The sequence below is a fragment of the Petaurus breviceps genome, unplaced genomic scaffold, assembly GCF_028583685.1.
Source record: "Petaurus breviceps papuanus isolate PSGF00001 unplaced genomic scaffold, PetGlider_PUasm1.0 90556, whole genome shotgun sequence".
NCBI lineage: Eukaryota > Metazoa > Chordata > Mammalia > Diprotodontia > Petauridae > Petaurus > Petaurus breviceps.
Window position 1 is genome coordinate 527,316 of NW_027187273.1, and position 22,271 is coordinate 549,586.

At 39.2% G+C, this 22,271-nt stretch overlaps 1 protein-coding gene across 9 annotated transcripts in view; it reads right to left on the bottom strand.

Annotated features, from left to right (window-relative positions):
* The window catches only part of SAP130 (Sin3A associated protein 130), a 58,127-nt gene that overhangs the window by 22,408 nt on the left and 13,448 nt on the right, over positions 1-22,271 (bottom strand). For 4 of the 9 annotated variants that reach the window (XM_069063346.1, XM_069063345.1, XM_069063349.1 and 1 more), the window contains exons 3-10: positions 21,165-21,403; positions 16,130-16,288; positions 15,456-15,567; positions 14,075-14,199; positions 11,695-11,819; positions 10,319-10,466; positions 10,070-10,160; positions 9,665-9,769 (exon numbers count right to left, since the gene is read on the bottom strand). In XM_069063346.1, the coding sequence (XP_068919447.1) occupies positions 9,665-9,769; positions 10,070-10,160; positions 10,319-10,466; positions 11,695-11,819; positions 14,075-14,199; positions 15,456-15,567; positions 16,130-16,288; positions 21,165-21,403 (1,104 nt within the window). Of the gene's footprint in view, positions 1-9,664; positions 9,770-10,069; positions 10,161-10,318; positions 10,467-11,694; positions 11,820-14,074; positions 14,200-15,455; positions 15,568-16,129; positions 16,289-21,164; positions 21,407-22,271 lie in introns of all 9 variants that reach the window. The other 5 variants (XM_069063344.1, XM_069063341.1, XM_069063340.1 and 2 more) reach the window with 2 other exon arrangements.

The window sequence follows — 22,271 nt, forward strand, 5'->3', positions numbered from 1 at the left end:
ACCTGAGTTCAAATCTGGCCTCAGACACTTGATCACACTTACTAGCTGTGTGACCTTGAGCAAGTCACTTAACCCCAATTGCCCTGCCTTCCCCCTCCAAAAAAAAAAAATGAATGTAAACGGGTCTTGAGACCAAAAAATATGAAGATCATTGCAGTGTCCCTTTCACCCACTTTTAAAGCAAAAGAGTTAGACAACAGAAATGGGACACCAAAAGATTTCAACAAGCTAGAACAATGGGGCAAATCTAAATCTAGTAAGACAAAATTTAATAAGGATTAATGAAGTCCTACATTTGAATTTTTTTTATAAAATAAATTATACAATTAACAGGATGGGAGGAAACTTGGCTAGATGACAGTTCATATGAAAAGGATTTAGGGGTTTTAGTGGCTTAAAACTCAATGTCAGTACCCAATCGAAATAAATAATGAGATCCTAGGCTACATTAAAATTAGGCATAGTATGAATGCTGCTGGTTTCACTGTAACCTTGGTCAGACCACCAGTATTGTGCACAGTTCACAATATCACAGTTTAGCAAGAACATTGACAAACTGGAGAAGGGCATCCAGGCTTGTGAGATTGGAAATTGTTCCATACAAGATCAGCCACAGGAACTGGGAATGTTAAGACTGAGGAGACCGTGATAGTCGTTTTCAAGAAAAACGATTAGACTTGTTTTATTTAATCTCAGAAGGCAAAATTAGTGCCAATGAGTGGAAGTTGCAGAAAGGTAAAATGCAGTTCAATATAAAGATGTATATGAAGATATATCTATTTACCTATCTACATATATGCACACAAACATGTGTGCGTGTGTATAAAAAAACTACTGCTGTTCAAAACTGGAATGTGCTACTTCTACACTGGTGAATTCCCCATCACTAGAGACTGTCAAATGAAACCTGGATGACCACCTGATGGGATGCTGAAGCTAGAATTACTGTTCAGGTACAGGATGTACCAGACAACCTGTAAGATGATCTTTTTCAGCTGAAGACTCTGGATAAAGTTGAAGAGACCTTCAACTTGGCCTCCTGCCTCCAGTCTCTCCAACCATTCCTTCACATCCCAAAGGAATGTTCCTAATGTAAATACCAAATTATATTCTCCCTTGCTCAAAGAACTTGCGTGGTTCTCCTTTGTTTTCTAAATAAACAAACTCAGACAACATGGAATAATGAAAACTAGGCTGGAATCAAGAGAGACCTCAATTCTAGTTTTGGTTCCTGATCCTAGTGGGATGTGTGACTGTGGTTAAGTCATTTAATCTGTATAATTCTTGGTTTCCTTATCTGTAAAATACTTAATTGAAGACCAGTTGTGAGGCAAATGTTTTGTAAACCTTAAAGTATTACTGAAATATGACTTATGAGGCTGGTACTCATCTGTGTTCCTGGCTACCTTTTCAATCTAATTTGGTTCATATTTACCTTTGTCTCCTTTGTTGCACTAAAGCTACATTATTCACTGTTCCTTGACTTTGTCTTGCCTTCTCTCCTGTTTCCACACCTCCTGGAAGCAACCTTTTCTATGCTTAGAATAGAATGTTAACTTCTTCCTTTTATTAAGCTGACGAAACACCCCTTTATACATTAGGCCCAATTCAGAGGCTACTTCCTCCAAGATGACTATCTTGAATCTAACTCACCTACAAGTGATTCATATGCCCTTACACCTGTTTGACCTCTATGCACATTACTTGTATATGACATAACTCCCAACTAGATGTAAATTCCTTGAGGGAAGGCATTTTTTATCCCCAGTACCCACCAGTGCCTTTCCCACAGTATGCATTTAATAAGTGTTTGTGGAGTTGAAAAGGGAAAAAACAAGGTATATTTTAAAGGCAGTAACTAGTCTCCTTTCAAACGAGGGAGATATCTCTGTACTGGATGTATAGTAATATGGTACAATGTTATGATGCTCTATTCCAGGAATATCAAAGTCAAAACATAAAGTTTCCACAGCAAAGGAAAAACAATGCAAACACACAGAAAGAAGGAATTGAAATACCAGGGAACCTTTACAGGGATCACAAGATTTGGCAGTTTCTATTGTAAAAGAGAAAAGACCTTGGAATATAAAAGGCAAAAGATTGAGACTTACAACCAAGAATAATTTCCCCAACAAAGCAAAGTATAATTCTATAGGGGAAAAGAAGACAATGAATAGAGCATTTGACATTCAAGCATTTCTGATGAAAAGATCAAAATTTAGGAGGAACACTGAAATACAAACACAAGAATTCAGAGAAACCAAGAAAGGTAAATTTATTTGAGCAACAGGAAGGAGCTTTTTGATAATGTAATTCTATTACTGGGGAGAAAAACAAGTATCCCTTCAGAACTTAAATGTCTTCAAAGAGTATTTAGGGAGCTAAAAAAGTAAAAACAGTGGTCCTGAGGGTGGACTGGTTCTAGTCTAAAGATCTGAAGAGGGGGAAGAGAAAAGAGAATAAAAGGAATACACTAGGGTAGATGAACAGAAGGGAACAGAACTTTCTACTTCTCATAGATGCGGTGGAATGAAGACAGGGGATATAAGCCAAGATGAGGTAGTGAGGACAGCAAGCTATCTGAAATGGACAAAACAGGGCTTTACATAGACAGATAACCACATGTGTGAATACATCAAAGGACAGTGAAAATGTAGAGATGGGAGGCATAATCAAGAGGGAAGATAAAGAGGGAATGTTTGCATACAAAACAAATTTCCTGGTCCTGAAAGAGAATTTAAGAGAAAAAATAAACAAAACAACTAGACTCTAAGGGTCAGACTGTCAACTGGGGAATGGTTGAACAAAGTGTGGTACATGAAAGTAAAATTACTGAAATAATAATGAAATGGCAAGACAACTATAGAAAATCCTGGGTTGTATGAACTGATATAGAATGAAGTGAGCAGAACAAAGAATACAATTTTTTTGAGGTCAACACAATGTAAAGAAAGACAACTTTGAAAAGACTTAGCTCTGATTGATGCAAAATGATCAATCATGTCTCCAGAAGACCTATAGTAAAAAATGTTAAACACACCCCATGAAAGAGGAGTGATGTACACTCAAAGTACACTAAGAGAAATACTATATTTCTGAACATGGTCATGATATGGATTCATTTCGCTTGACTTTGCTAATTTTTTTTTTACAAGTTTTTTTTCTTTTAGTGCTTTTCTTAGATGGGGATGGGTGGAGTTAGGAAGACTGATGCCAAAAAAAGAGGACCACTGAAATATTTTTTTAAATGTGCAGAACAAAAGGAAATATAGACAAACAGGACAGTTTTTGAAAATGATGCACAAAATTTATTGTGTACTTTAAAAGAAAACCAAGCAATATGAAATGGAAACTCATAGCTTTATATGCAATCCTTTTTATATTCTGTTGCGAATATGGAAATACTCTCGCTCTCTTTCTCTGGTGTGTTCAAAATAAAAGAATAAAAAGATAAAGCCCAACAGGTCTTATAAAAAGCAAACTTATCAAACAAACATACAGTTTACTAGAGTAAGATCAAAGGTATAAGATCGAATCACAGAAGAAATTTTTATTCACAACTAGTCAAAAGATTGAGAGAATCAGAAGATAATGAACGTTAAGTAGCAGATTTCTTTCTTTAAAGGGCTATTTGGTAACTACTGGTGGAAATCGTCAGGGTCCTTAGAATTTAATGAAATCTTATAGGTAGAAACACAAAAAGTCAGTATTACAGAAATATTAGCTATGTAAATGAAAGGCGGCAGTTCTGTTCTAATCTGATGCTTATATGACCATCAGTGTTGTTATTTCTTCAACTACTTCTACTGTGGTTATTTGAGGATAATTTAGGGAAGCAAACGATAAACTGAAATTGATAGCACTAAAACAAACTGTCCTTATAAAAGATTTTCACGGTGTTCATCCAACATAATCAATCATACCTACAGTTTTATATGATGTACCTGAAAATTTATCATTAGTTTTAATTTGCATCTTAATGCAAAGGCATGCAGTAAAAGAACAATTTTATAATAGGACATTTTAAATTTTATAAAAGGACAATTTTATAATGAGAGGAAAACGACTGATATTTTAGTGTTAGGCACAGCCATGCATTTCTAAGGAGCTAAAAGATATCAGAATAATAATATAATTTATCTAAAGTACCAATTAACACAAAACTTTATAACTGGGTGGACCAAGGCCCAGAGATGGTAGAGTGAGCCCCAGTTTCTTCACTGCTGGGCAGGCAGTACTAGAACATGAGAAAGTAGCAGAAGTGGTATTGTCTCAGGTTTGAGGTTTCTTATAAGTGGGCCAGGGCCAACAGAAAAGGCTATATCCTCAGCACTTGTACCATCTGACCTCATCCTAGGAGTAACAGTGTTACCCTTAGGGATAGCACTAGATAGGAGGTCATTGTGAGAGGCAGGATACCTCAACTCAAACCCCAACCCCCAAAAAAGAGCCAACAGAGATAAGAAGGCTCACCCAGAAAAGAGAAAAAGTGAATGTATGTCTATGTCATGAACCATGTCACTCACTTTAATAGGGTTACTGCCTAATCTAATGTCTCTTTCTCAGACTTGATCCCCCTTAAACTCTCTGCAGCATCTGCCACTTTAGATGGTCGTTTCCTCCTGGGTATTTTTTCCTGTCTAGGTTTTCATGATAATACTCCTTCTTGATTTTCTTCTAGCTATTCTTGTGTCTTTTTCTATTTCTTTAGATATCGTGCTCTGTGGGGGTCCTTGGTCCCCCTTTTCTTTTTACTCAATACTTTGTCACTTGGTGATCTTATCAGTTCCCATAGGTTCAATTATCATCTACACATAAATGAGGTCCATATCCATTCGCAGAAAACCCTCACTTTAAGTAAATTCACATTGCAAATAGCACTGGTGCAGCCCCTGGCCAGGTGTTCTGGCTTTAGTGCTTGGGAAGTCTCTTCTCTGCAGAGGTGTGGGGCCACTTACATTAAGTGAGAAATGGCTATACCTAGCTCTCTGTTAATGTTCTCCAACTCCCTCCTGGCCATCTCACACTGGATGTTCTGTAAATATTATCACTCATGTCAAAACAGAACTCATTAGCTTCCCTCAAAACCCCTCCAGTTCTAAAATTCCCTATTACTGTTAAGGGTAGCACCATTTTCTTAGTTCCACAGCCCTACCACAATGGTATCATAATTAACAACTCGCTGTCACACACACCCCACATATCCAATCTGTTGTCAAATCTTGTTCCTAACCTTCACAACATCTCACATATATATCCCCTTCTCTCCACTGATAGACACAACTCTAGTTTAGATTCTCATCCCCTTTCACCTTGGCCTTCTGATTGGTCTATATGTTAAATATACTATAGTTATTCTGACAGGTAAAGAAATAGCAGAAAAATTAATAACCAAGTATGTGACACTCCCAGAAAGTGACCTCAAGTCTCAATGGATAATATAATATTCAAGTTATTTATATCCACTATTTTTTTTTCTTTTTGCTTTTTGGAGGGCAGTTGGGGTTAAGCGACTTGCCCAAGGTCACATGGCTAGTTTTGTGTGTGTGTGTGTGTGTGTGTGTGTGTGTGTGTGTGTGTGTGTAAAGTGTCTGAGGCCGGATCCGAACACAGGTTTTCCTGACTCCAGGGCCGGAGCTCTATTCACTGTACCACCTAACCGCCCCGTATATCTACTATTTTAAACCTATAGATTCTGAGGAGTAAAAGACCAATACTTTTCTAAGTAGGTGATTCTAATTTTTGTCCTCTATAAGACCCTTTTTTGCCTACCAATTTTTTTTTAAATGCTTTATTAACTTCTGATTTACATCATTCGTTTCCGCCAGATTTTGAGTTACAAATTTTCTCCCCGTTTTTCCCCCACCCATCCCCCCAAAACAGCATTCCCACAGGATATCCCCACCTCTGATCTGCTCTCTCCCATATTTTCTCCCATACCCGTTTCAACTTTTCCAGTAGGGCATGGTGGATCTCTATATTTCCCAATTATATGTAAAACAATATTGATAATAGTATATATATTTAAACATTTGATTTTAAAACTTTGAATTCCAGATTCATTCCCTTCCTCCCTTATCACCCACCCTTACTGGGAAGATAAGCAGTTCAGTATAGGTTGTACATGTGTGGCTAATGCAAAACAATAACATAGCAGATATATTGTAAAAGACTGACTATATTTCCCTCCCTCCTATCACACATCCCACTTGTTCTATTCTCTACTTTGATCCTGTCCCTTTTCAAAAGTGGGTGCTTCCAACTTCCCTCCCCCCCAGCCTGCCCTCCCTTCCATCATCCCCCCTCACATTCTCCTGGAGGGTGAGATCCCCTATTTAGTGTGTATTTCCCTCCCTCCTCAAGCCAGATTCAATAGGAATAAGGTTGACCCATTCCCTTTTGCCTTCCTATTCTTCCCCTCCATTGTAACCATTTTCCCTTGCCTCTTCTGTATGAGATAGTTGCCCCACTCTGTCTCTCCCCATCTCCTCTCATTATATCCCTCTCACCTCTTAATTTCACCTTTTAAGTATCATCCCTTCCTGTTAAATTGGTCCCGTGCCCTCTATCTATGTATACCTATAAACATATATACACACATTCACATATGTATTCATATGCCTGCATACCCTCATATAAAGACATATATATATATATATATATATATATATACATAATATATATATTTCTAATCCCTTCAACTACTGAGAAAAGTTTCATAAGTTACAATTATTGTTTTTCCATGTAGGAATGTTAATAGTTCAACTTCGGCCAAGTGGCTCAGCAAGCAAGAGCACCGGCCTCAGTGCCGGGATGACCCGGATCAAATCCGGGCCCAGACACCCAGCACCACACCCAGAAACAACAACTGGCCGTGCAACCCCGAGCAAGCCACTCAACCCCAATTGCTTAAAAAAAAAAAAATAGTTCAACTTTGATAAGTTCCTTATGATTTCTTTTCCCTGTTTACCTTCTCATGCTTCTCTTGCTTCTTGTATCTGAATGTCAAATTTTCTATTCAACTCTGGTTTTTTCAGCAAGAATGCTTGAAAGTCCTGTATTCCACTGAATGACCATATTTTCCCCTGAAACAGGATACTCAGTTTTGCTGGGTAGGTGACTCTTGGTTTTAATCCCAGCTCCCTTGACCTCCGGAATATCACATTCCAGGCCCTTCGATCCCTCAGTGTAGAAGCTGCCAGATCCTGGGTTATCCTGATTGTGTTTCCACAATATTCAAATTGTTTCTTCCTGGTTGCTTGTAATATTCTCTCCTTAATCTGGGAATTCCGGAACCTGGCTATAATATTCCTAGGAGTTTTCTTTTTGGGATCTTTTTCAGGAGGTGATCGGTGGATTCTTTCAACCACTATTTTGCCCTCTCGTTCTAAAACATCAGGGCAGTTTTCTTTGAGAACTTCCTGGAGGATGCTTTCCAGGCTCTTACTTTGGTCATGGCTCTCAGGCAGTCCAATAATTGTTAAATTATCTCTCCTGGATCTATTTTCCAGGTCAGTGGTTTTTCCCATGAGATATTTCACATTGCCTTCTATTCTTTCATTTGTTTGGATCTGTTTAACAGCATCTTGATTTCTCATAAAGTCATTAGCTTCCATTTGCTCCAATCTAATTCTGAAGCAATGATTCTCCTCATTGAGCTTTTGAGATTCTTTTTCCATCTGGCAAATTCAACTTTTTAAGGCATTCTTCTCCTCATTGCCTTTCTGAGCCTCCTTTGCCATTTGAATCAGTCTGTTTTTTAAGGTATTATTTTCTTCAGTCAGGCTGTTGACTCTCATTTCATAATTTTCTTGCATTGTTCTCATTTCTCTTCCCAATTTTTCCTCCACTTCTCTTATCTGCTTCTTAAGGTCCTCTATGGCCTGTAACCAGCTTGTATTTTCCTTTGAAGCTTTTGGTGCAGGAGTTCTGACTTCACTGATTTCCTCCTGTTCCATGCCTTGCTCCTTCTTATCCCCAAAATAGGAGTGTAATGTTGGAATCTTCTGTCTGCTTTGTTTCCTTTGCCTGCTCATTTTGCCACTCAATGATTTGACTTTTGGGCTTTTTGCCACAGTAGGACTCTGCCACCAGACAGGGGAGTTTTCGTCCCAAACGCTGGGGTTTTCTCAGCTGCCGGAGGTATTAGATGGGTGCCCTCTCTGAGGTCTCCACACGCTCTGGCAAGCTGGACACACACCCCAGGACCTCCACCCTAGACTGCAATCCAGATCCAAGCAGGTTAAAGCAAGAGCGATGACCCCTCAGACTGGTGCTTGGTCCCCCTACACTCTGCAGGCCAGGAGCTGAAGCCGCCACGTGGCGCTGGCAGGCTGTGCCCGGAGTCTCAGCGGTTTCTCGCCCCGGGGGTAAAAGCCACTCACTCCCACTTACTGGGTCCCAAAGTCCAGAATGCACTGGCCTCTCACCTTGTCCTTCGCATCTATGTGTTGATAAATCTGGAAACGGCCACAGCTGCTGCTGATCTGGAGTCCCTCTGGCTGGCGGCTGGTCAGGCCCGCCCTGGGGCTAAAGCCTAAGCGTGGGGCTGGGCTCGGCTCCCAGAGCGCTGCGCTGGCCGGCCTGCCGGGCTGTTCTCAGCGGGAGGTTAGCTTCTCTGTGCCATTTTGTGGGTTCTGCAGCTCCAAAGTTTGTTTAGAGTCCCCTTTTTACATGGATTAGGGAGGGTGGAAGCCGGAGCTGCAGGAGGGTCGTGCTTCTACTCCGCCATCTTGGCTCCGCCCCACCAGGTCGACAGGAATTTTGATGAAAAAAGTCAATACAACGAAATGAAGGTCTCTAATGGGACAGAGGAGGTGCAGCCCATAGTACCACACAGCTAGTGCCGGGGTACCCCAGGAGGGAGGCTGGGACTCTGGGTTTGTATAGAGTACTGAGGCAGAGAGAATGAATCTGCCTACCAATTTTTAAATCTTATGTTTACTTTTTAGTTTACAACATTCATTTCCACAAGATTTTGAGTTACAAATTTTCTCCCCGTGTTTCCCCTACCCACCACCCCAAAACAGCGATCCCACTGTTTATCCCCTCCCCCAATCTGCTCTCTCCTATATCCTCCCTCATCCCCCTCCGACTTTCCAGTAAGGCAAGGTGGATCTCTATGCCCCAGTGCCTGTATATCTTATTTCCCAGTTGCGCCTACCAATTTTTAAATAAAATTTTTACCATCTTTTATAGCTAGATAAAACTAACCACAGATTAGTTAATATAAACGGGCCTAAGCTGGTACTACTCAAATTAGAATTTGGGTTACTCACTGTTCAGTGCTACCCTTTATTGCATTATCCATATGTTTTAGTGCTTTAAGCAACTATAGTTCAGTAACAGTTATATAACTTATTGATTCTTTAGTATATAAGAACTGGCTGCAACACCTTTTGGAGAGTGTGCTGAAGGAGAGGAGTTAATGAGGAAGAAAATTAAGATTAATGAGTATATCAAAGTTTCAGGATTGGTCAAAAGTTTTAGTTATCCTCCAACGTGTTCCTTATTGCAACCCTCAAATGTTTCAAAAGAATACAAAAATAAATTAGAGCCATCTGCTAAAACTGACACAGACTGACCAAGAAAATAGTGGCTTCACCAGAATGTCCTAAGAAAATTCTTTTAAACTTCCCTTTTCCCCCCTCTCTAAGACACTTACCAACTGGAATATTTGAGGTGGTCACTGCAGTAGCATGAGACGAATGCGAGGGCATGGTCATAGTGACAATTGTACTTGTGGGGGCTTGTGTGTGTGATACAGATCCTGGAAAGAAAAAATAAATCCTAAACAGCTATTTCTACTATCCTCATATTTTCAAATCAGAGAAACATCAATGAGTTAGAAACAAACAAGAATTCAAATACTCAAATCATCCTTTCCAAAGTAGGCAAGGAAAAGTCAGTTAAAGAAAATAAAAGGAAAAAATCTTTTTTTTTTTCTTTTTAGAGAATATATTTTAAAAATTTTCAATTCTAAATTCTCTTTCTTCTCCCCACCCCTTTCATCTTTTCCTACTATTTTAAAGAAAAAGTGGGAATACCACTATGAAATATTGACATTTACCAGCCGTAGTTGCTGAGGGAATGGTGTTGGTGGCCAAAATGGGTGCCACAGTTGCTGCTGCCACTGGTGTGCCACTACTGAAGATAGTCTTCTATAGAAGAGTAAACAAAACAACACAAAATTGTGCTCATCAGGAATATTTTCTATTCTGTTCCAGTTTAAAATCAAATAGACTCTAAGAAGGAGCAGATCATGACTAATGGCTTTCACATTCTGGTTCTGGAGCCAATAAGAGCCCTAGAGTTTTACCTGAGCCATGGTATGAAGCTGCTGTTTTGGTGTGCCGATAGCTGGATGTGACGGTAATGTGATTCTGGTGGCTGCATCCCTTGACTGGGCAGGACGCTGAATACTAATTGCTGCAGAAGGTGGGTGCTGGATAGACAAGGTTGGCCGACTGAAAACACATAAGACATTATTTACAGACTACTCAAAGACATGATTCATGGGCGTAGCTCTTCAGTGTGAGAGATAGCAGACCTTTGTATTTTTTCATTTATGCTGTATTAGAGTGAAAGCTGTATTTTTCTGGATTTCTAAAGAACTTATTTTAAACCACATTAGGCCTCTGACCAGATTACTGAAATGAATACCCAGCTAAACTGTACTCTTCAAATTGTACTGAGGTGTCATTAACATTCTTAAAAGAGAAATAATTATCTTCATTGGTGTGATGGTGGATATTTTCAAACTTTTGATTTACTAACGTCTATACATTATAGTGTTCAACTATGAATCTACAAATGAAATGATACTTTGCAAAAATATTTACTTAATTTTATTTTTTACACTTATATTGTGGACAGGACATTACCATTTCACTCCCCCTCCCTTTAAAAAGAAGTACTAAAATTCAAGACAGGTCAATTCATCAGTCTATGTGGTCTTTAAATTCATTTGCTTTTACACAACAGGTTGGAAGCATCTACACTGTTCTTGAAATAAAGAGCTAAACTTTTTTTGTTTCTCATTGCCTCTGTTGAAAAATTAAATGGGGAAAAACCCCAAAAATTACTAGTTTAAACGATGCTTAGGGTTATTGGTAGATTTCAAATTCTATATACTATAACTCCCTATAATTAGTAGTTGACTATTTTTCAAAAAGTATCTCTATCAGCAGCACAGAATATATGTATTTCAGTCAAGACTAGTGCTTTTTATTTACAGGGAAGTAACAGCTAGATGGGAAAATGAAATGACACTTAGAATTTGCTGACCCTTCCGAGTCCTCTCTTTTTGAAACTCATACTTACATTATTCTACTTTTGAAGATAATTTATTCAAGTGCTCCAGTTCAGTCTTACAGTTATGTAACAATTCTCAAATTTATTTAACAAAAAATTTACAACAATGTAAAGCTGAACTCATTAAAAATTCTTTCCTAAAGATATCCAGCCAAAATTGTTTTATGGATGACTTGGAAATAAGATTGTATTTCATAAGTTCATTCATTTGTCACTGGATCATACAGCACCTCTAAAGAGCCCAACCCAGCCTAGGAATAACAGTAGAGTACACAGTAATATATTCTTCTCATGCTGAGTCCTTTCACCAAGTTCTTAAAGTATTATGAAATACACCTCTTTCAATTTAGTATCACTTTGGTCTTCATGTTCTCCACTCACCTAAGGGTTGAATCAGTAGCATGAGCTGCTGTTGTTGTAATGACTGGAGACTGAGCTCTGGTGGCTGAAACAGTTGCTACCACAGCAGGAGGGATGGTATTTGAGGTGGTCACTGGGGGACGAGACTGAAAATAGAAAAAAAAAATATGTCATTTTAAAAATGTAAAGTAAAATAAGGAATTTATAATGTTGTACTTAGCTGACAAGCTGAGAATTCTTTGATAGCTCAGAAAAACAAATGTATTTCTTGGCGATCTTTAATGTCCACGATTCAGAAACCAAAAGGAAATATTGATTTTCAGGGTGGTTATAGATGGAAATAGTATCATCAAAAGCCAGAAAATTCCAGAGGCTAAATGTTGTTTGGAAAATTTTGTATTCAAATTTCCAAATATAACCATGATAAAAATTCTCCTTTGCGATTCTTACAACTTGAGTTAGTCCTAAGATTTGTAATTTACCTATTGTAAGGGGAACTTTATAGACATCCTGTTGAGAACTGTCCTATTACAAGATTCTTTTCAAATAGACTGCACTAGAGAGCTAGACAAAACAAACATTTAGTTCTCAAGGCAGACTCCATTCTTCAAAAGGATGGGAAAGGTCCAGGGTGGCTCCTACCTGCTAGATATTTCCATGGGGATATCCAGCCACAGCTTTTAGCATTAGGTCTAAAACTACACTTATCCTTTTTCTACCCCACAGCCAGGTGGAGACTTCCTAATATTTTATTGTCTAATCAGTCACCTAAGCTCAAATCCTTAAGAGTCAAGTTTAATTTCTGCCTCTTCCTGGGAAGTAGTATGGAACAAGAGGAGAAGAGGGAGGGAGAAGAATTGGAGGACCTGACCTTGGATCCTAGTTCTGCAAATGACAATCTGAATGACTCGGAACAAATCCTTTAACTTCTCGGGACCTATTTCCTTATTATAAAATGAGGAGTTGGATTGAATGGCTTCTAAGGCCCCTGCCCTACTATAAATGTATGATCCTATGATCCTAGCCCACAATGTTTCTTCCACTTGTCCCTTTCTTTACACTCTCATTGTACCATGCTAATGCAGACCCTTATGCCCTCAGGTGATTATTTCCCCCTGATTTTTCCTGTCTTTGGTTTCTCCTCCTGCCAATTTATCTTTTTACAAAGTGACCAGATTAATAACCTCCCTAAAATAAGACTTTAAGTATTAACACTCATCAGCAGCTCAAAGAACTGAAATAACTCTTCACTGTCCACAGTGTAAAATGAAATTTTATTTAAGGTCTTGTATAATCGATGACACAATTACCCTTTCAATTTCATCACCTGCTCTCTTATATAAATCTTTTCCTCCAGCTAACCTGGTTTATACTGGAATCCCATCTTATGCAGAGAACAGATTCTAAAGTCAACACTCTACCAAGTGCTGTTGGACACAAGGTATGGCAATGAGGTCCTGCTACTGAGGGGATTACAACTTCAAGTGGTAGTGGGAATTAAGGGAACCACATTGACTCTATCTTGCAACTCAATTCTGGAGCTAGTTCGGTAACCTTTCTATTCAATTATGGATCTATTTCAATTTTTGAATTGTGTGAAAACTTTATTCAGTTGTGGGGAGAAAATGTTATCAAACTGTTTGAACCTAGCCCTGCATGTCTGGGAAGCTGGACCACTTCTACCTGCTGCTTAGAGACCCTTAGCTAAGGAGCTGGGTTATGCTGATCAGAAATCCTGTTAAATCCAAAGATTGATGCAAGGAGTTTTCTCACAATTATACATTTCAAGCAACCCATATGCTTTATCTGAAAACTGGCCTGTACTGCTTAATCAGTAATTATTTCTATCTTCCTTTAACTGAATATAAACCTTTCTAATTTAAGAGAATTGCACCTATTCACTTTCCCCACCTCAACTAGAAAAATCCCCAATCTTTCTTCCAATCAGAAATCAGATTACCTAATTTTGTATCCTGGTTATGTTCTTTTAATTAATTGATCTTATTTGATAGTTTTTAATGCATAAAAATCTGTCTTCCCTTGTATTCTGGGTCCAGTGCCAAAGCTAGAGAAAGCTACTGGTCTCAAATTTGTTGGGCAACTGGTACGCATTGCTTAATAAATCGGTAAGTTTGGAAGCCTGTACCTTTGTTGTCTCAGTTATTTCAGCTCTCACCTACCACACTACTTCCCAGTCTCTCTATCCTTCCTCTGAACTCCTCTAACACCTAGGATCTATATTTAACTCTTGTGTTATGTCTTTTCTCTGCAACTAGAATGTAAACTCTTGGAGAATCAAGACTGTGTTTTAGTTCTCTTTCTATTTCCTGGAGCACCTAGTAGTGGTCAATTACTCAATATATGTCTGCTGATTGAATACCCTCCCAAGACCATCACCTGCCTGGATTGGCTGATGAATGATGTGCTGTACTGCTGGCTGAGCTGTAGCCGCATTTGGCAACTGTGAAGTTGGCCTCAGGACCGTGGTTACCTTAGAACTGGACATCACAGCAGCAGCAGCTGCACCTAAAAGATGAAATTGCATTCTTAATTAATAAAATGATCTGTCATGTTTCAAAAATGTAATTAATACCAATTCCATTCATTAGGAAAAAAAAACACTAGAAAAAAGACAATAGGCTAAGTAACCATAGTTACAGGAAGTTAGGTGGTACAGCAGATGTAGCAGCAAGCCTAGAGTCAGGAAGATCTGTGTTCAAACCTAGCCTCAGACACTTACTAGCTGTGTCACTCTGCACAAGTCACTTAACTACTACTTGCCTCAGTTCCTCATCTGTAAAATGGAGACACACTGGAGAAAGAAATGGCAAACCACTCCAGTATCTCTGCCAAGAAAAACCCATGGACATCGTCCATGGGTCATGTAGAATCAGACACAACTGAACAACAACAAACCTTCAGTACTTAACTGAAAGTACGAGCTAGTCCAATATATTAAAATGCTTCTACTCTTCAAAAGGCATGTATTTACTAACTACTATGGATAGACACTAGACCTATAATTTCACTGATAGAGGAAAACCCTAGGTGAGGAAATTCCTTATACCAACGCAAAGCCATTACCTTCTCTGCAATTTCTAGTTCAGGCTGCTGAGAGGTTCTGTTATTTGCTCAGTCACAGAGGCAGGATTTGAACTCAGATCTTCCTGTCTAAGCCATTCCTCTATTATTATGGATGTTTTCCAAGTTGGAGGAAAAAAAAAAGCATGTGTGTCTGACAAAAAAAAATTTACCAAAAAGATTTATGGCCTATCTATAAATAAAACTGGCCTACAGAAATGTCTTAAAAATTGTTTTATTTTTTTGCTTCTGTACCATCATTTGCATTTTTTTGATGACTAAAATGGCCTATTTTCAATTGACTTCATCTGCTACAAAAAGTGATTACCAGAACAGCATGTATGTGGTAAAGAAAGTTATAAGATCAATTTAAGTCAACCATGCTGATAGGCTATGTAGATTTTATAAAGGACTGAAAATATACAAAATGTATACAACAATATCATGCCATTCATTTGCTTGATACTTCAGGACAAAAGACAAACTGGAACATGCTAGAAATATGGTATAGTTTTGAATTTACATTCAACTACTATGGATAGACACTAGACCTATGATTTCAATTCACACAACTATTGTGTGAAACATTATCCTTGAAAAAAATACTCTGAGATATTTTGTGCAACATTCTACACACCATCATAAAAAGCCTGTCTGGTTGTCCTATTCAAACGTTTGGGACAAAAGCTGGCATAATTTACCTCGAGGTAAATGAGAAGCTCCAATGTGAAGAGGGGGCCCAGGTGCACTACTACGAATGATGGACATCTGTACATTTGTTGTCATAATATGATGCAAATTGCTGGGGTGTCCCTGTAACAACAACAAAAAAGGAGTAACAAGGTATTTAATGTGCTTGCTTAAAGCTTAAAAGTTGATTGTAAATCCTCTGTGTGAACAAAAATTGCTTTCAGATAGCAAGCATGCAAAGGCCAAGTACTACACGGAATTAGGGAATTAATAAATTTTCTAAGAAGTCATCAACTGCTTCTGGCCTAATTAATTAGTAGGATGCATGCAGATACACGTAAGATGTGGCAATTTTAAATACACAGTTATCTACATTTCCAATGCTGCTATCAATATATTGTGTTTATCCTGGCCAAACAAAATTTATTTCTGCCCCGATCACTTCTTTGCTCACTCTTCCTTACTGCTATGAAGCCCTTCTGGCCTCACTAGAGTGTAACTATCAACAGGTAAGAATAAACAAACAACAGCAAAATGTGCTACTCATTTCTGCCCCTACTAGCTCTTCACCTGCCAAGTATATTTCCATCTCGAGTCTTACAGGTGACATGCAATATAATATGCCACAATGGTGTTCAATGAGTGAAGATCAAGAATAGCCCGGTATCTTATTTTATAAAACAACCTGTTGTCCGCTGATTGTTGCCACAGGAATGGCTGAAGCTTGAGGGATGCTACTCTCCATCGTAACAGTCACTTGCCCTGGGACCTTTGGGGGGAGTGACAGGGTAGAAGGTGGAGCAGGAGCAATGGGACGGCTCGGCATGGTGGGCTTCAGAGGTGGCTGCAAAGAGAAATAATAGCAATAATTTTTCAAGAGAAATTCATCTTTCATCCAAATCCTTACATAAAAAGCTAGAAGGGAAGTCAGAGTTCATTTTAATTAGTAAGTAAGACTGGGATAGCCATTTCATCCCAATGTGAATTAATGGGATGCTGGAATTGTCTAGAGTGATGATGCTCAGGGAGAGGATGTCCTCAGAAGTTAAAAAAAACAACAACCCCAAAACCCCAACAACCTCAAATTCCAAAATATTCCCATGTAATTGTCATTGGCTTCAATCAATTAACATTGTTCCATATGTACCAGATTCTATGCTAGATGCAGAAGGCCCTAAAGGCAAAAATAAAGTAATTTTTGCCATTAAAGAGATTTACTGTTGGTCAAAAAACATGAAGATTCATAAGTACAAGTAAAGTAGAGATGAGGCAATTTTGGAGGGGAGGGTACAGATATCTGGGAGACAAGTAAGGTGCTGGAGCTGAGTCTGAAGGTACTAATTCTCTAAGAAGTAGTGAGTGCTGAGAAGGGAATGCATCCTAGGCAGGAGGCCATGCCTAGTGCAAAGGTCCAAAGAGGGGAAGGGGAATGTCGTATGTGACAATAGCAAGGCAAGTTTGGCTGGACTAAGGTGGGTTGAAAGGGAATAATCTACAAGAAGGCTGAAGAAACGGGATGGGGCCAAGCTGTGAAGAGCTTCAATGGCCAAAGACTTTATATTTTATCTTATATGTAACTGGGGGCCACTAGAATTTTTTGAGTAAGGGATCGGATCAGACCCGTGCTTTAAGAAAATGCCTTTGGCCATTCTGCAAAGGCCGGAGAGGAGGAAAAGAGATCTGAGGAATAATAATGAGAAAATGATCACAATCTGGGCAAGAATTGATGAGGGCCTGAAATATGGTGGTAGCTGCTTGGTGAAGAGGAGAGGATAGATGAAAAAATATCGAAGAGATAGAAAATAATGAGATCTAGCAACTGACTGGATAAGGGGAGTGAGTGAAGAGATGAACATGTCGCCAACAGAATGAACTTGGATGAGTAGAAGAATATGGTATCTTTAACAGAAATAGACAAATTGTGGAAGGGTAAGATTTTAAGGGAAAGGTTCTATTTTGCACTTGCAGAATTTAAGATGTCTCTGAAATACCTAGTTTGAAATGTGTCTAATAGGCAACTGGAGATGAGCAACTAGAATTCCACAGAATGACTAAAACTGCAGAGAGGATAAACCCACAGTAGCTGTTAAGATCACCAAGTAAGAAATTTGCTCCCTCAAATACTTAACCTCCAAGTTCTTTTTTCTACCAAAAGCAGATAGAAGAAAGTGCTGTGGAAAGAGTTATAGATCTGGAGTCCGGAAAACCTGAGTTCAAACCCAGCTTTTGACACTTACAAGTTGGGTGACCTGCATAAGTCATATAATCTAAGCCTCAGTTTCCACATCTGTAAAATAGGGATAACAGCACCTATTTCCCAGAGTTGCTGTGAATACAAAATGAGATAATTATAAAGTGCTGGTCAAACCTTAAAGCACTAAATAAATACTAGCTATTATTATCACTACTCAATTCCTATGACCTCCTATGTCCCACCTAAACTACTCACAGAGATGGTCAACTGGTCAACCCTTCATCTTGTCATCACTCATAGTTGTTCTATTTCTATGTTTATGACTTCTAAACTCCCTTTTCTGATCATAAACTTTTATTGTCCCATCTTTCCTTTGCATCATAACCTCTAACCTGTTCTTCAGTTCCACCATGATCTCAATTTCCTTCACCCCTTAGTTCTTTCTCAGGACATCAATCCTATAGTGGTTACCCTCTTCTCCCTCCCCAATCTTGACCCTTTGGTGAACTGGGTAATTCTGCACTATCAAGGCAGCTAGGTGGTACAGTGGGTATAGCGCAGAGCCTAGAATCAGGAAGACCCATCTTCCTGAGTTCAAATCTGGCATCAGACACTTACTAGCTGTGTGACCCTGAGCAAGTCACTTAACCCTGTTTGCCTCAGTTTCCTCATCTGTAAAATGATTCAGAGAAGGAAATGGCCAACTATTCCAGTATCTCTGCCAAGAAAACCCCAAATGGCGTCATGGAGATTCTGACATGACTGAACAACAACAGACCTCTACTCTTGACTCCCTTGCTGTCTTTTCCTAATGCAAATTACACTGTGGATTATTTCCATGATCTATCTCCTTCACTTCTATTTATGTGCTGCTGAACGTAGCCGGGAAAAGTCACAAAACTGTGCTAATATGGTCCATTACAAATTTATATTAACATCATCTCGACTAGACTCTCACTGTAGCAAGCCAAATCTATCTATAGCTTTTTAAACAACTCCCTATCCCACTCACCAGACTATTCCAAAACATTTTCCTCTCTTTTTCTTAAAGCTCTTCTCGCTTTCTCATCCCTCTATACCTCCATCTCCTGGCTTCCTTCAAGTCTTAGCTCAAGTTTTACCTTTTGCAAGGCTTTCCCAGTTTTTAACCTCTCTGAAATTATCTCCAATGTACCATGTCTGCATCTTGAATGTACACAGATGTTTTCATTTTGCTTCCCCCACTAGGTTGTGAATTCCTTGAGGGCAGGGAATATATTTTTGCCTTTCTTTGAACCCCCAGCACTTAGCGCAGTGACTAGTATATATAACAGGTATTTAATAAATGCTTACTGACTTGACTCTCCTGTACTCCAGGCCCACTTTGGATATCTTAAATTAGATGTCCTTTTAGCATCTCAAACCCAGAAATATCCAAAGACAACTCTTCCTGCCAAAGTCCTCCTAACTTTGATATTATTATTGAGGATACCACCATCCTCCCAGTGACAAGGTTCATAACCTTGGTGTTATCTTCAGCTGCTCACTTGAAATCCTTCCACATATTTCATCTATTGTTAAATCTTGCCATTTTTACCTTTATAGCATCTCTCAGAAATGGGAGCAATATCCTAACCCCTTCTCCCATGAAAAATTACACTTGTTTTTCCTTAAAAAAAAAATATTAAAATCATCCTTGAGATTTGACTGGCTCAGGGGACCAAAGGTCTAGGCTTCTGACAGCACTTTCTGGTTTCCTGAATACAAAACAGCCACAAGAAGCTGCAGAGCATACCACGATGGGCACTTAGGCAAAGGAATTTGGCTCCACTGAATAAATTCAGGATGTCCTCAATGTCTGTCCTTGTTGGATAGCTTTCTTCTGCTATGGCTTTAGTAAATCTCCTTTTGTTAACTGCTGAATAACCTACAAGTGTCTTATTCTTCTTACATTGAACCTAAACTAATTGACACCGGTCTAAGCTAGGTCTACCAGAACTAACGTCCCCTTTCTCTACCCCCATAGTTACCACCACAGTACTGACTTTGATCACCTCTTGCCTGGACAACTGCAATAACTTTCTAATTAGTCTAAAACTGGCTCAAGTTTCTGCCACTCCAGTCCACTCTCCAATCAGCTGCCAGGGGGATTTTCCTAAAAAGTTGGTATGTCTATGCCATACACCCACCCCCTGCAGGGCTCAGTGGCTCCCTACTGTTCTCAAGATCAAGTATAGGGTTCTCTCTGCTTAGCACCTAAAGCCCAGAGCAACCTGCCCCCTTCCCACCTTTCTAGTCTTTTTACACCTAACTCCTCTCTCTATATTTTCAATCCAGCGACACTGGACTCCTTGCTGTTCCCTGAACATGATATTATATGTCCCATCTCGGCCTCTATACTGGCTGTCTCCTATCCTTGGAATGTTTTTCCTCCTGTCTCTTAGCTTTCCTGGCCTTATACAAGGTTCAGCTCAAAGCCCACCTCCTAGAGAAGGCCGTCCCATCTCCTCCAACTACTGAGGGTTGCAAGTGCCTCTCCTCTAGATGACCTTCCATCCATTCTGTTTATGTCTTATATGTACATAATTCTTTATATAATATCCCCATTAGAATGTACACTTCTTGAGGGCAGGGACAGCTGTGATTTTCCTTTCTTTGTCTCCCCAGTGCTTTGTATATGTGGCACACAGTAAATCCTTAATAAATGATAACTGACTGATTGAGAATATGTATAGACAAGATGGCCCAGGACAGAAGCCTGAATATAGCCACAGTTAAAGGGTGTTATGTGTTGGGCAGCCAGGTAGCACAGCGAGTAAGAGCACCGGCTCCAGTGTCAGACTGACCTGGAGATCGAATCCCAGGCTCAGACACTTAGCACCCACCCAGAAACACCTGGCCGTGTAACTTTGAGCAAGTTACTTAACCCCAATTGCTTAGGGGCGGCCAGGTGGCTCAGCAACTAAGAGCACCGGCTCCAGTGTCGGGATGACCTGGATCAAATCCGGGCTCAGATACTCAGCACCACACCCAGAAATAACTGGCCGTGTAACCTTGAGCAAGTTACTTAACCCCGATTGCTTAAAAAAAAAAAAGGGTGTTATGTGGATGATGAACTAGCAAAGGAAACTGAGATAATAGGAGAACCAAGAGAGTTAAGTGTCACAAAGACCTCGAGGAGAGAAAGCATGCAGGAGGAGAAGATGGGCAACAGTTTCAAATAATGGCCAGGGTCAAGAAAGATGAGGACATGATAAAAGGCTATCAGATTAAGAAATTAAGAGAATGAAATTAACTTCAAAATCAATCATGGGAAACATCTGGTAAAAACCTATAGTTGTTCAATTGCCAAGCAGTGTATGTGCATGCATGCATGCACATGTGCGCACGCACACACGCTCACACACACACACCCCTGAAAACTGCAGAATAATCACAAAAAGTTGGAGATGATCATGAGGCCACATATCTAACAACATCTGGGAGGTTGCTAAAAATTATAGGTCTGTTTTCTTGTCACGAAATTTGAATCTTTCCTTTAAATTACCTTCATAAGTCCCTCTGAAAATGAAAGTGGTACTGCTGGAGTCAGATGTGCTGCTGGTGGGGCTGTGACGGTGACCGGAGCCCCAGAGGGCACTGCGTGGTGGGGAGGCAACATTTGGACCTGTGGATAAGGTCGCACCACAACTGGCTCTTGCTTTTCTTCACGAGACTGTAGAGAACCACTGGAGCCCAGGTGCTCCCTGGGAGTGATTTCTGAATCTCGATTAGATTCATCGTTAACTACTAAAGACATTAAAGGTTAAAATTAGTTTTGTCTAGCATCACATTACATTTTCTACAAATCAATGAACACTGTCATGTAATTCCAATTAGGTTTGAGGACTGCCAAGTAGATCAGTTCTTCAATGAACCTAAAGTGCATGGAAATGTGCCTGTTTCACTCTAATCACAACTTAATAGGACACCACCCTTATATTTTTCAGTTTTGCCTAGTTTAAAATTTTTACGTCATAGGAATTTGTTACTTGGGAAATATTTCACAATATAAATTATGGGAAACTATTAGAGAAATGGCTTCCTGGTTTAAAGGCCACTACAGTAATGTTCAATATTGACAGGTATGTAAAAAATGAGTACAATGTAAAAGCAAAAGGCATAAATAAAACATATTTAAAAGAAGAATTTCTGTAACATACACAATCATTAATGTAAACATTAAGAATAGTAAAAGGAAGATAAATTCTGAGTTGTTTTAATGACTACCTTTAGATCCAGAGAACAGATAACGAAACACCTCTTCTTCCCCCATGAGTGGGGATGTAAGGGATTCAAGGAGACAAATCATGTGTATCCACTAACACGGGAGTCACTCTACAGATCAGTTTTGCTCCCCTTTTTTAGTTACAAAGGAGGATTCAGAGTGCATGCATGTTTACGTGTTCTATAGCCAACAATGACTTAAAAATAAAACAAATACAACATTAAAAAAATTAAATATTAAAAAAACAGCACCAATAACAAATCTCTTAGTCTATATATAAAATAAGAAACCAGGATACTCTCATGCAGGACATAAACGTTAAGTCTGAATGTATAATCTGTTATATTCATGAAGAGCTCCAAAATTATTGTAGAAAAATAAAAATGC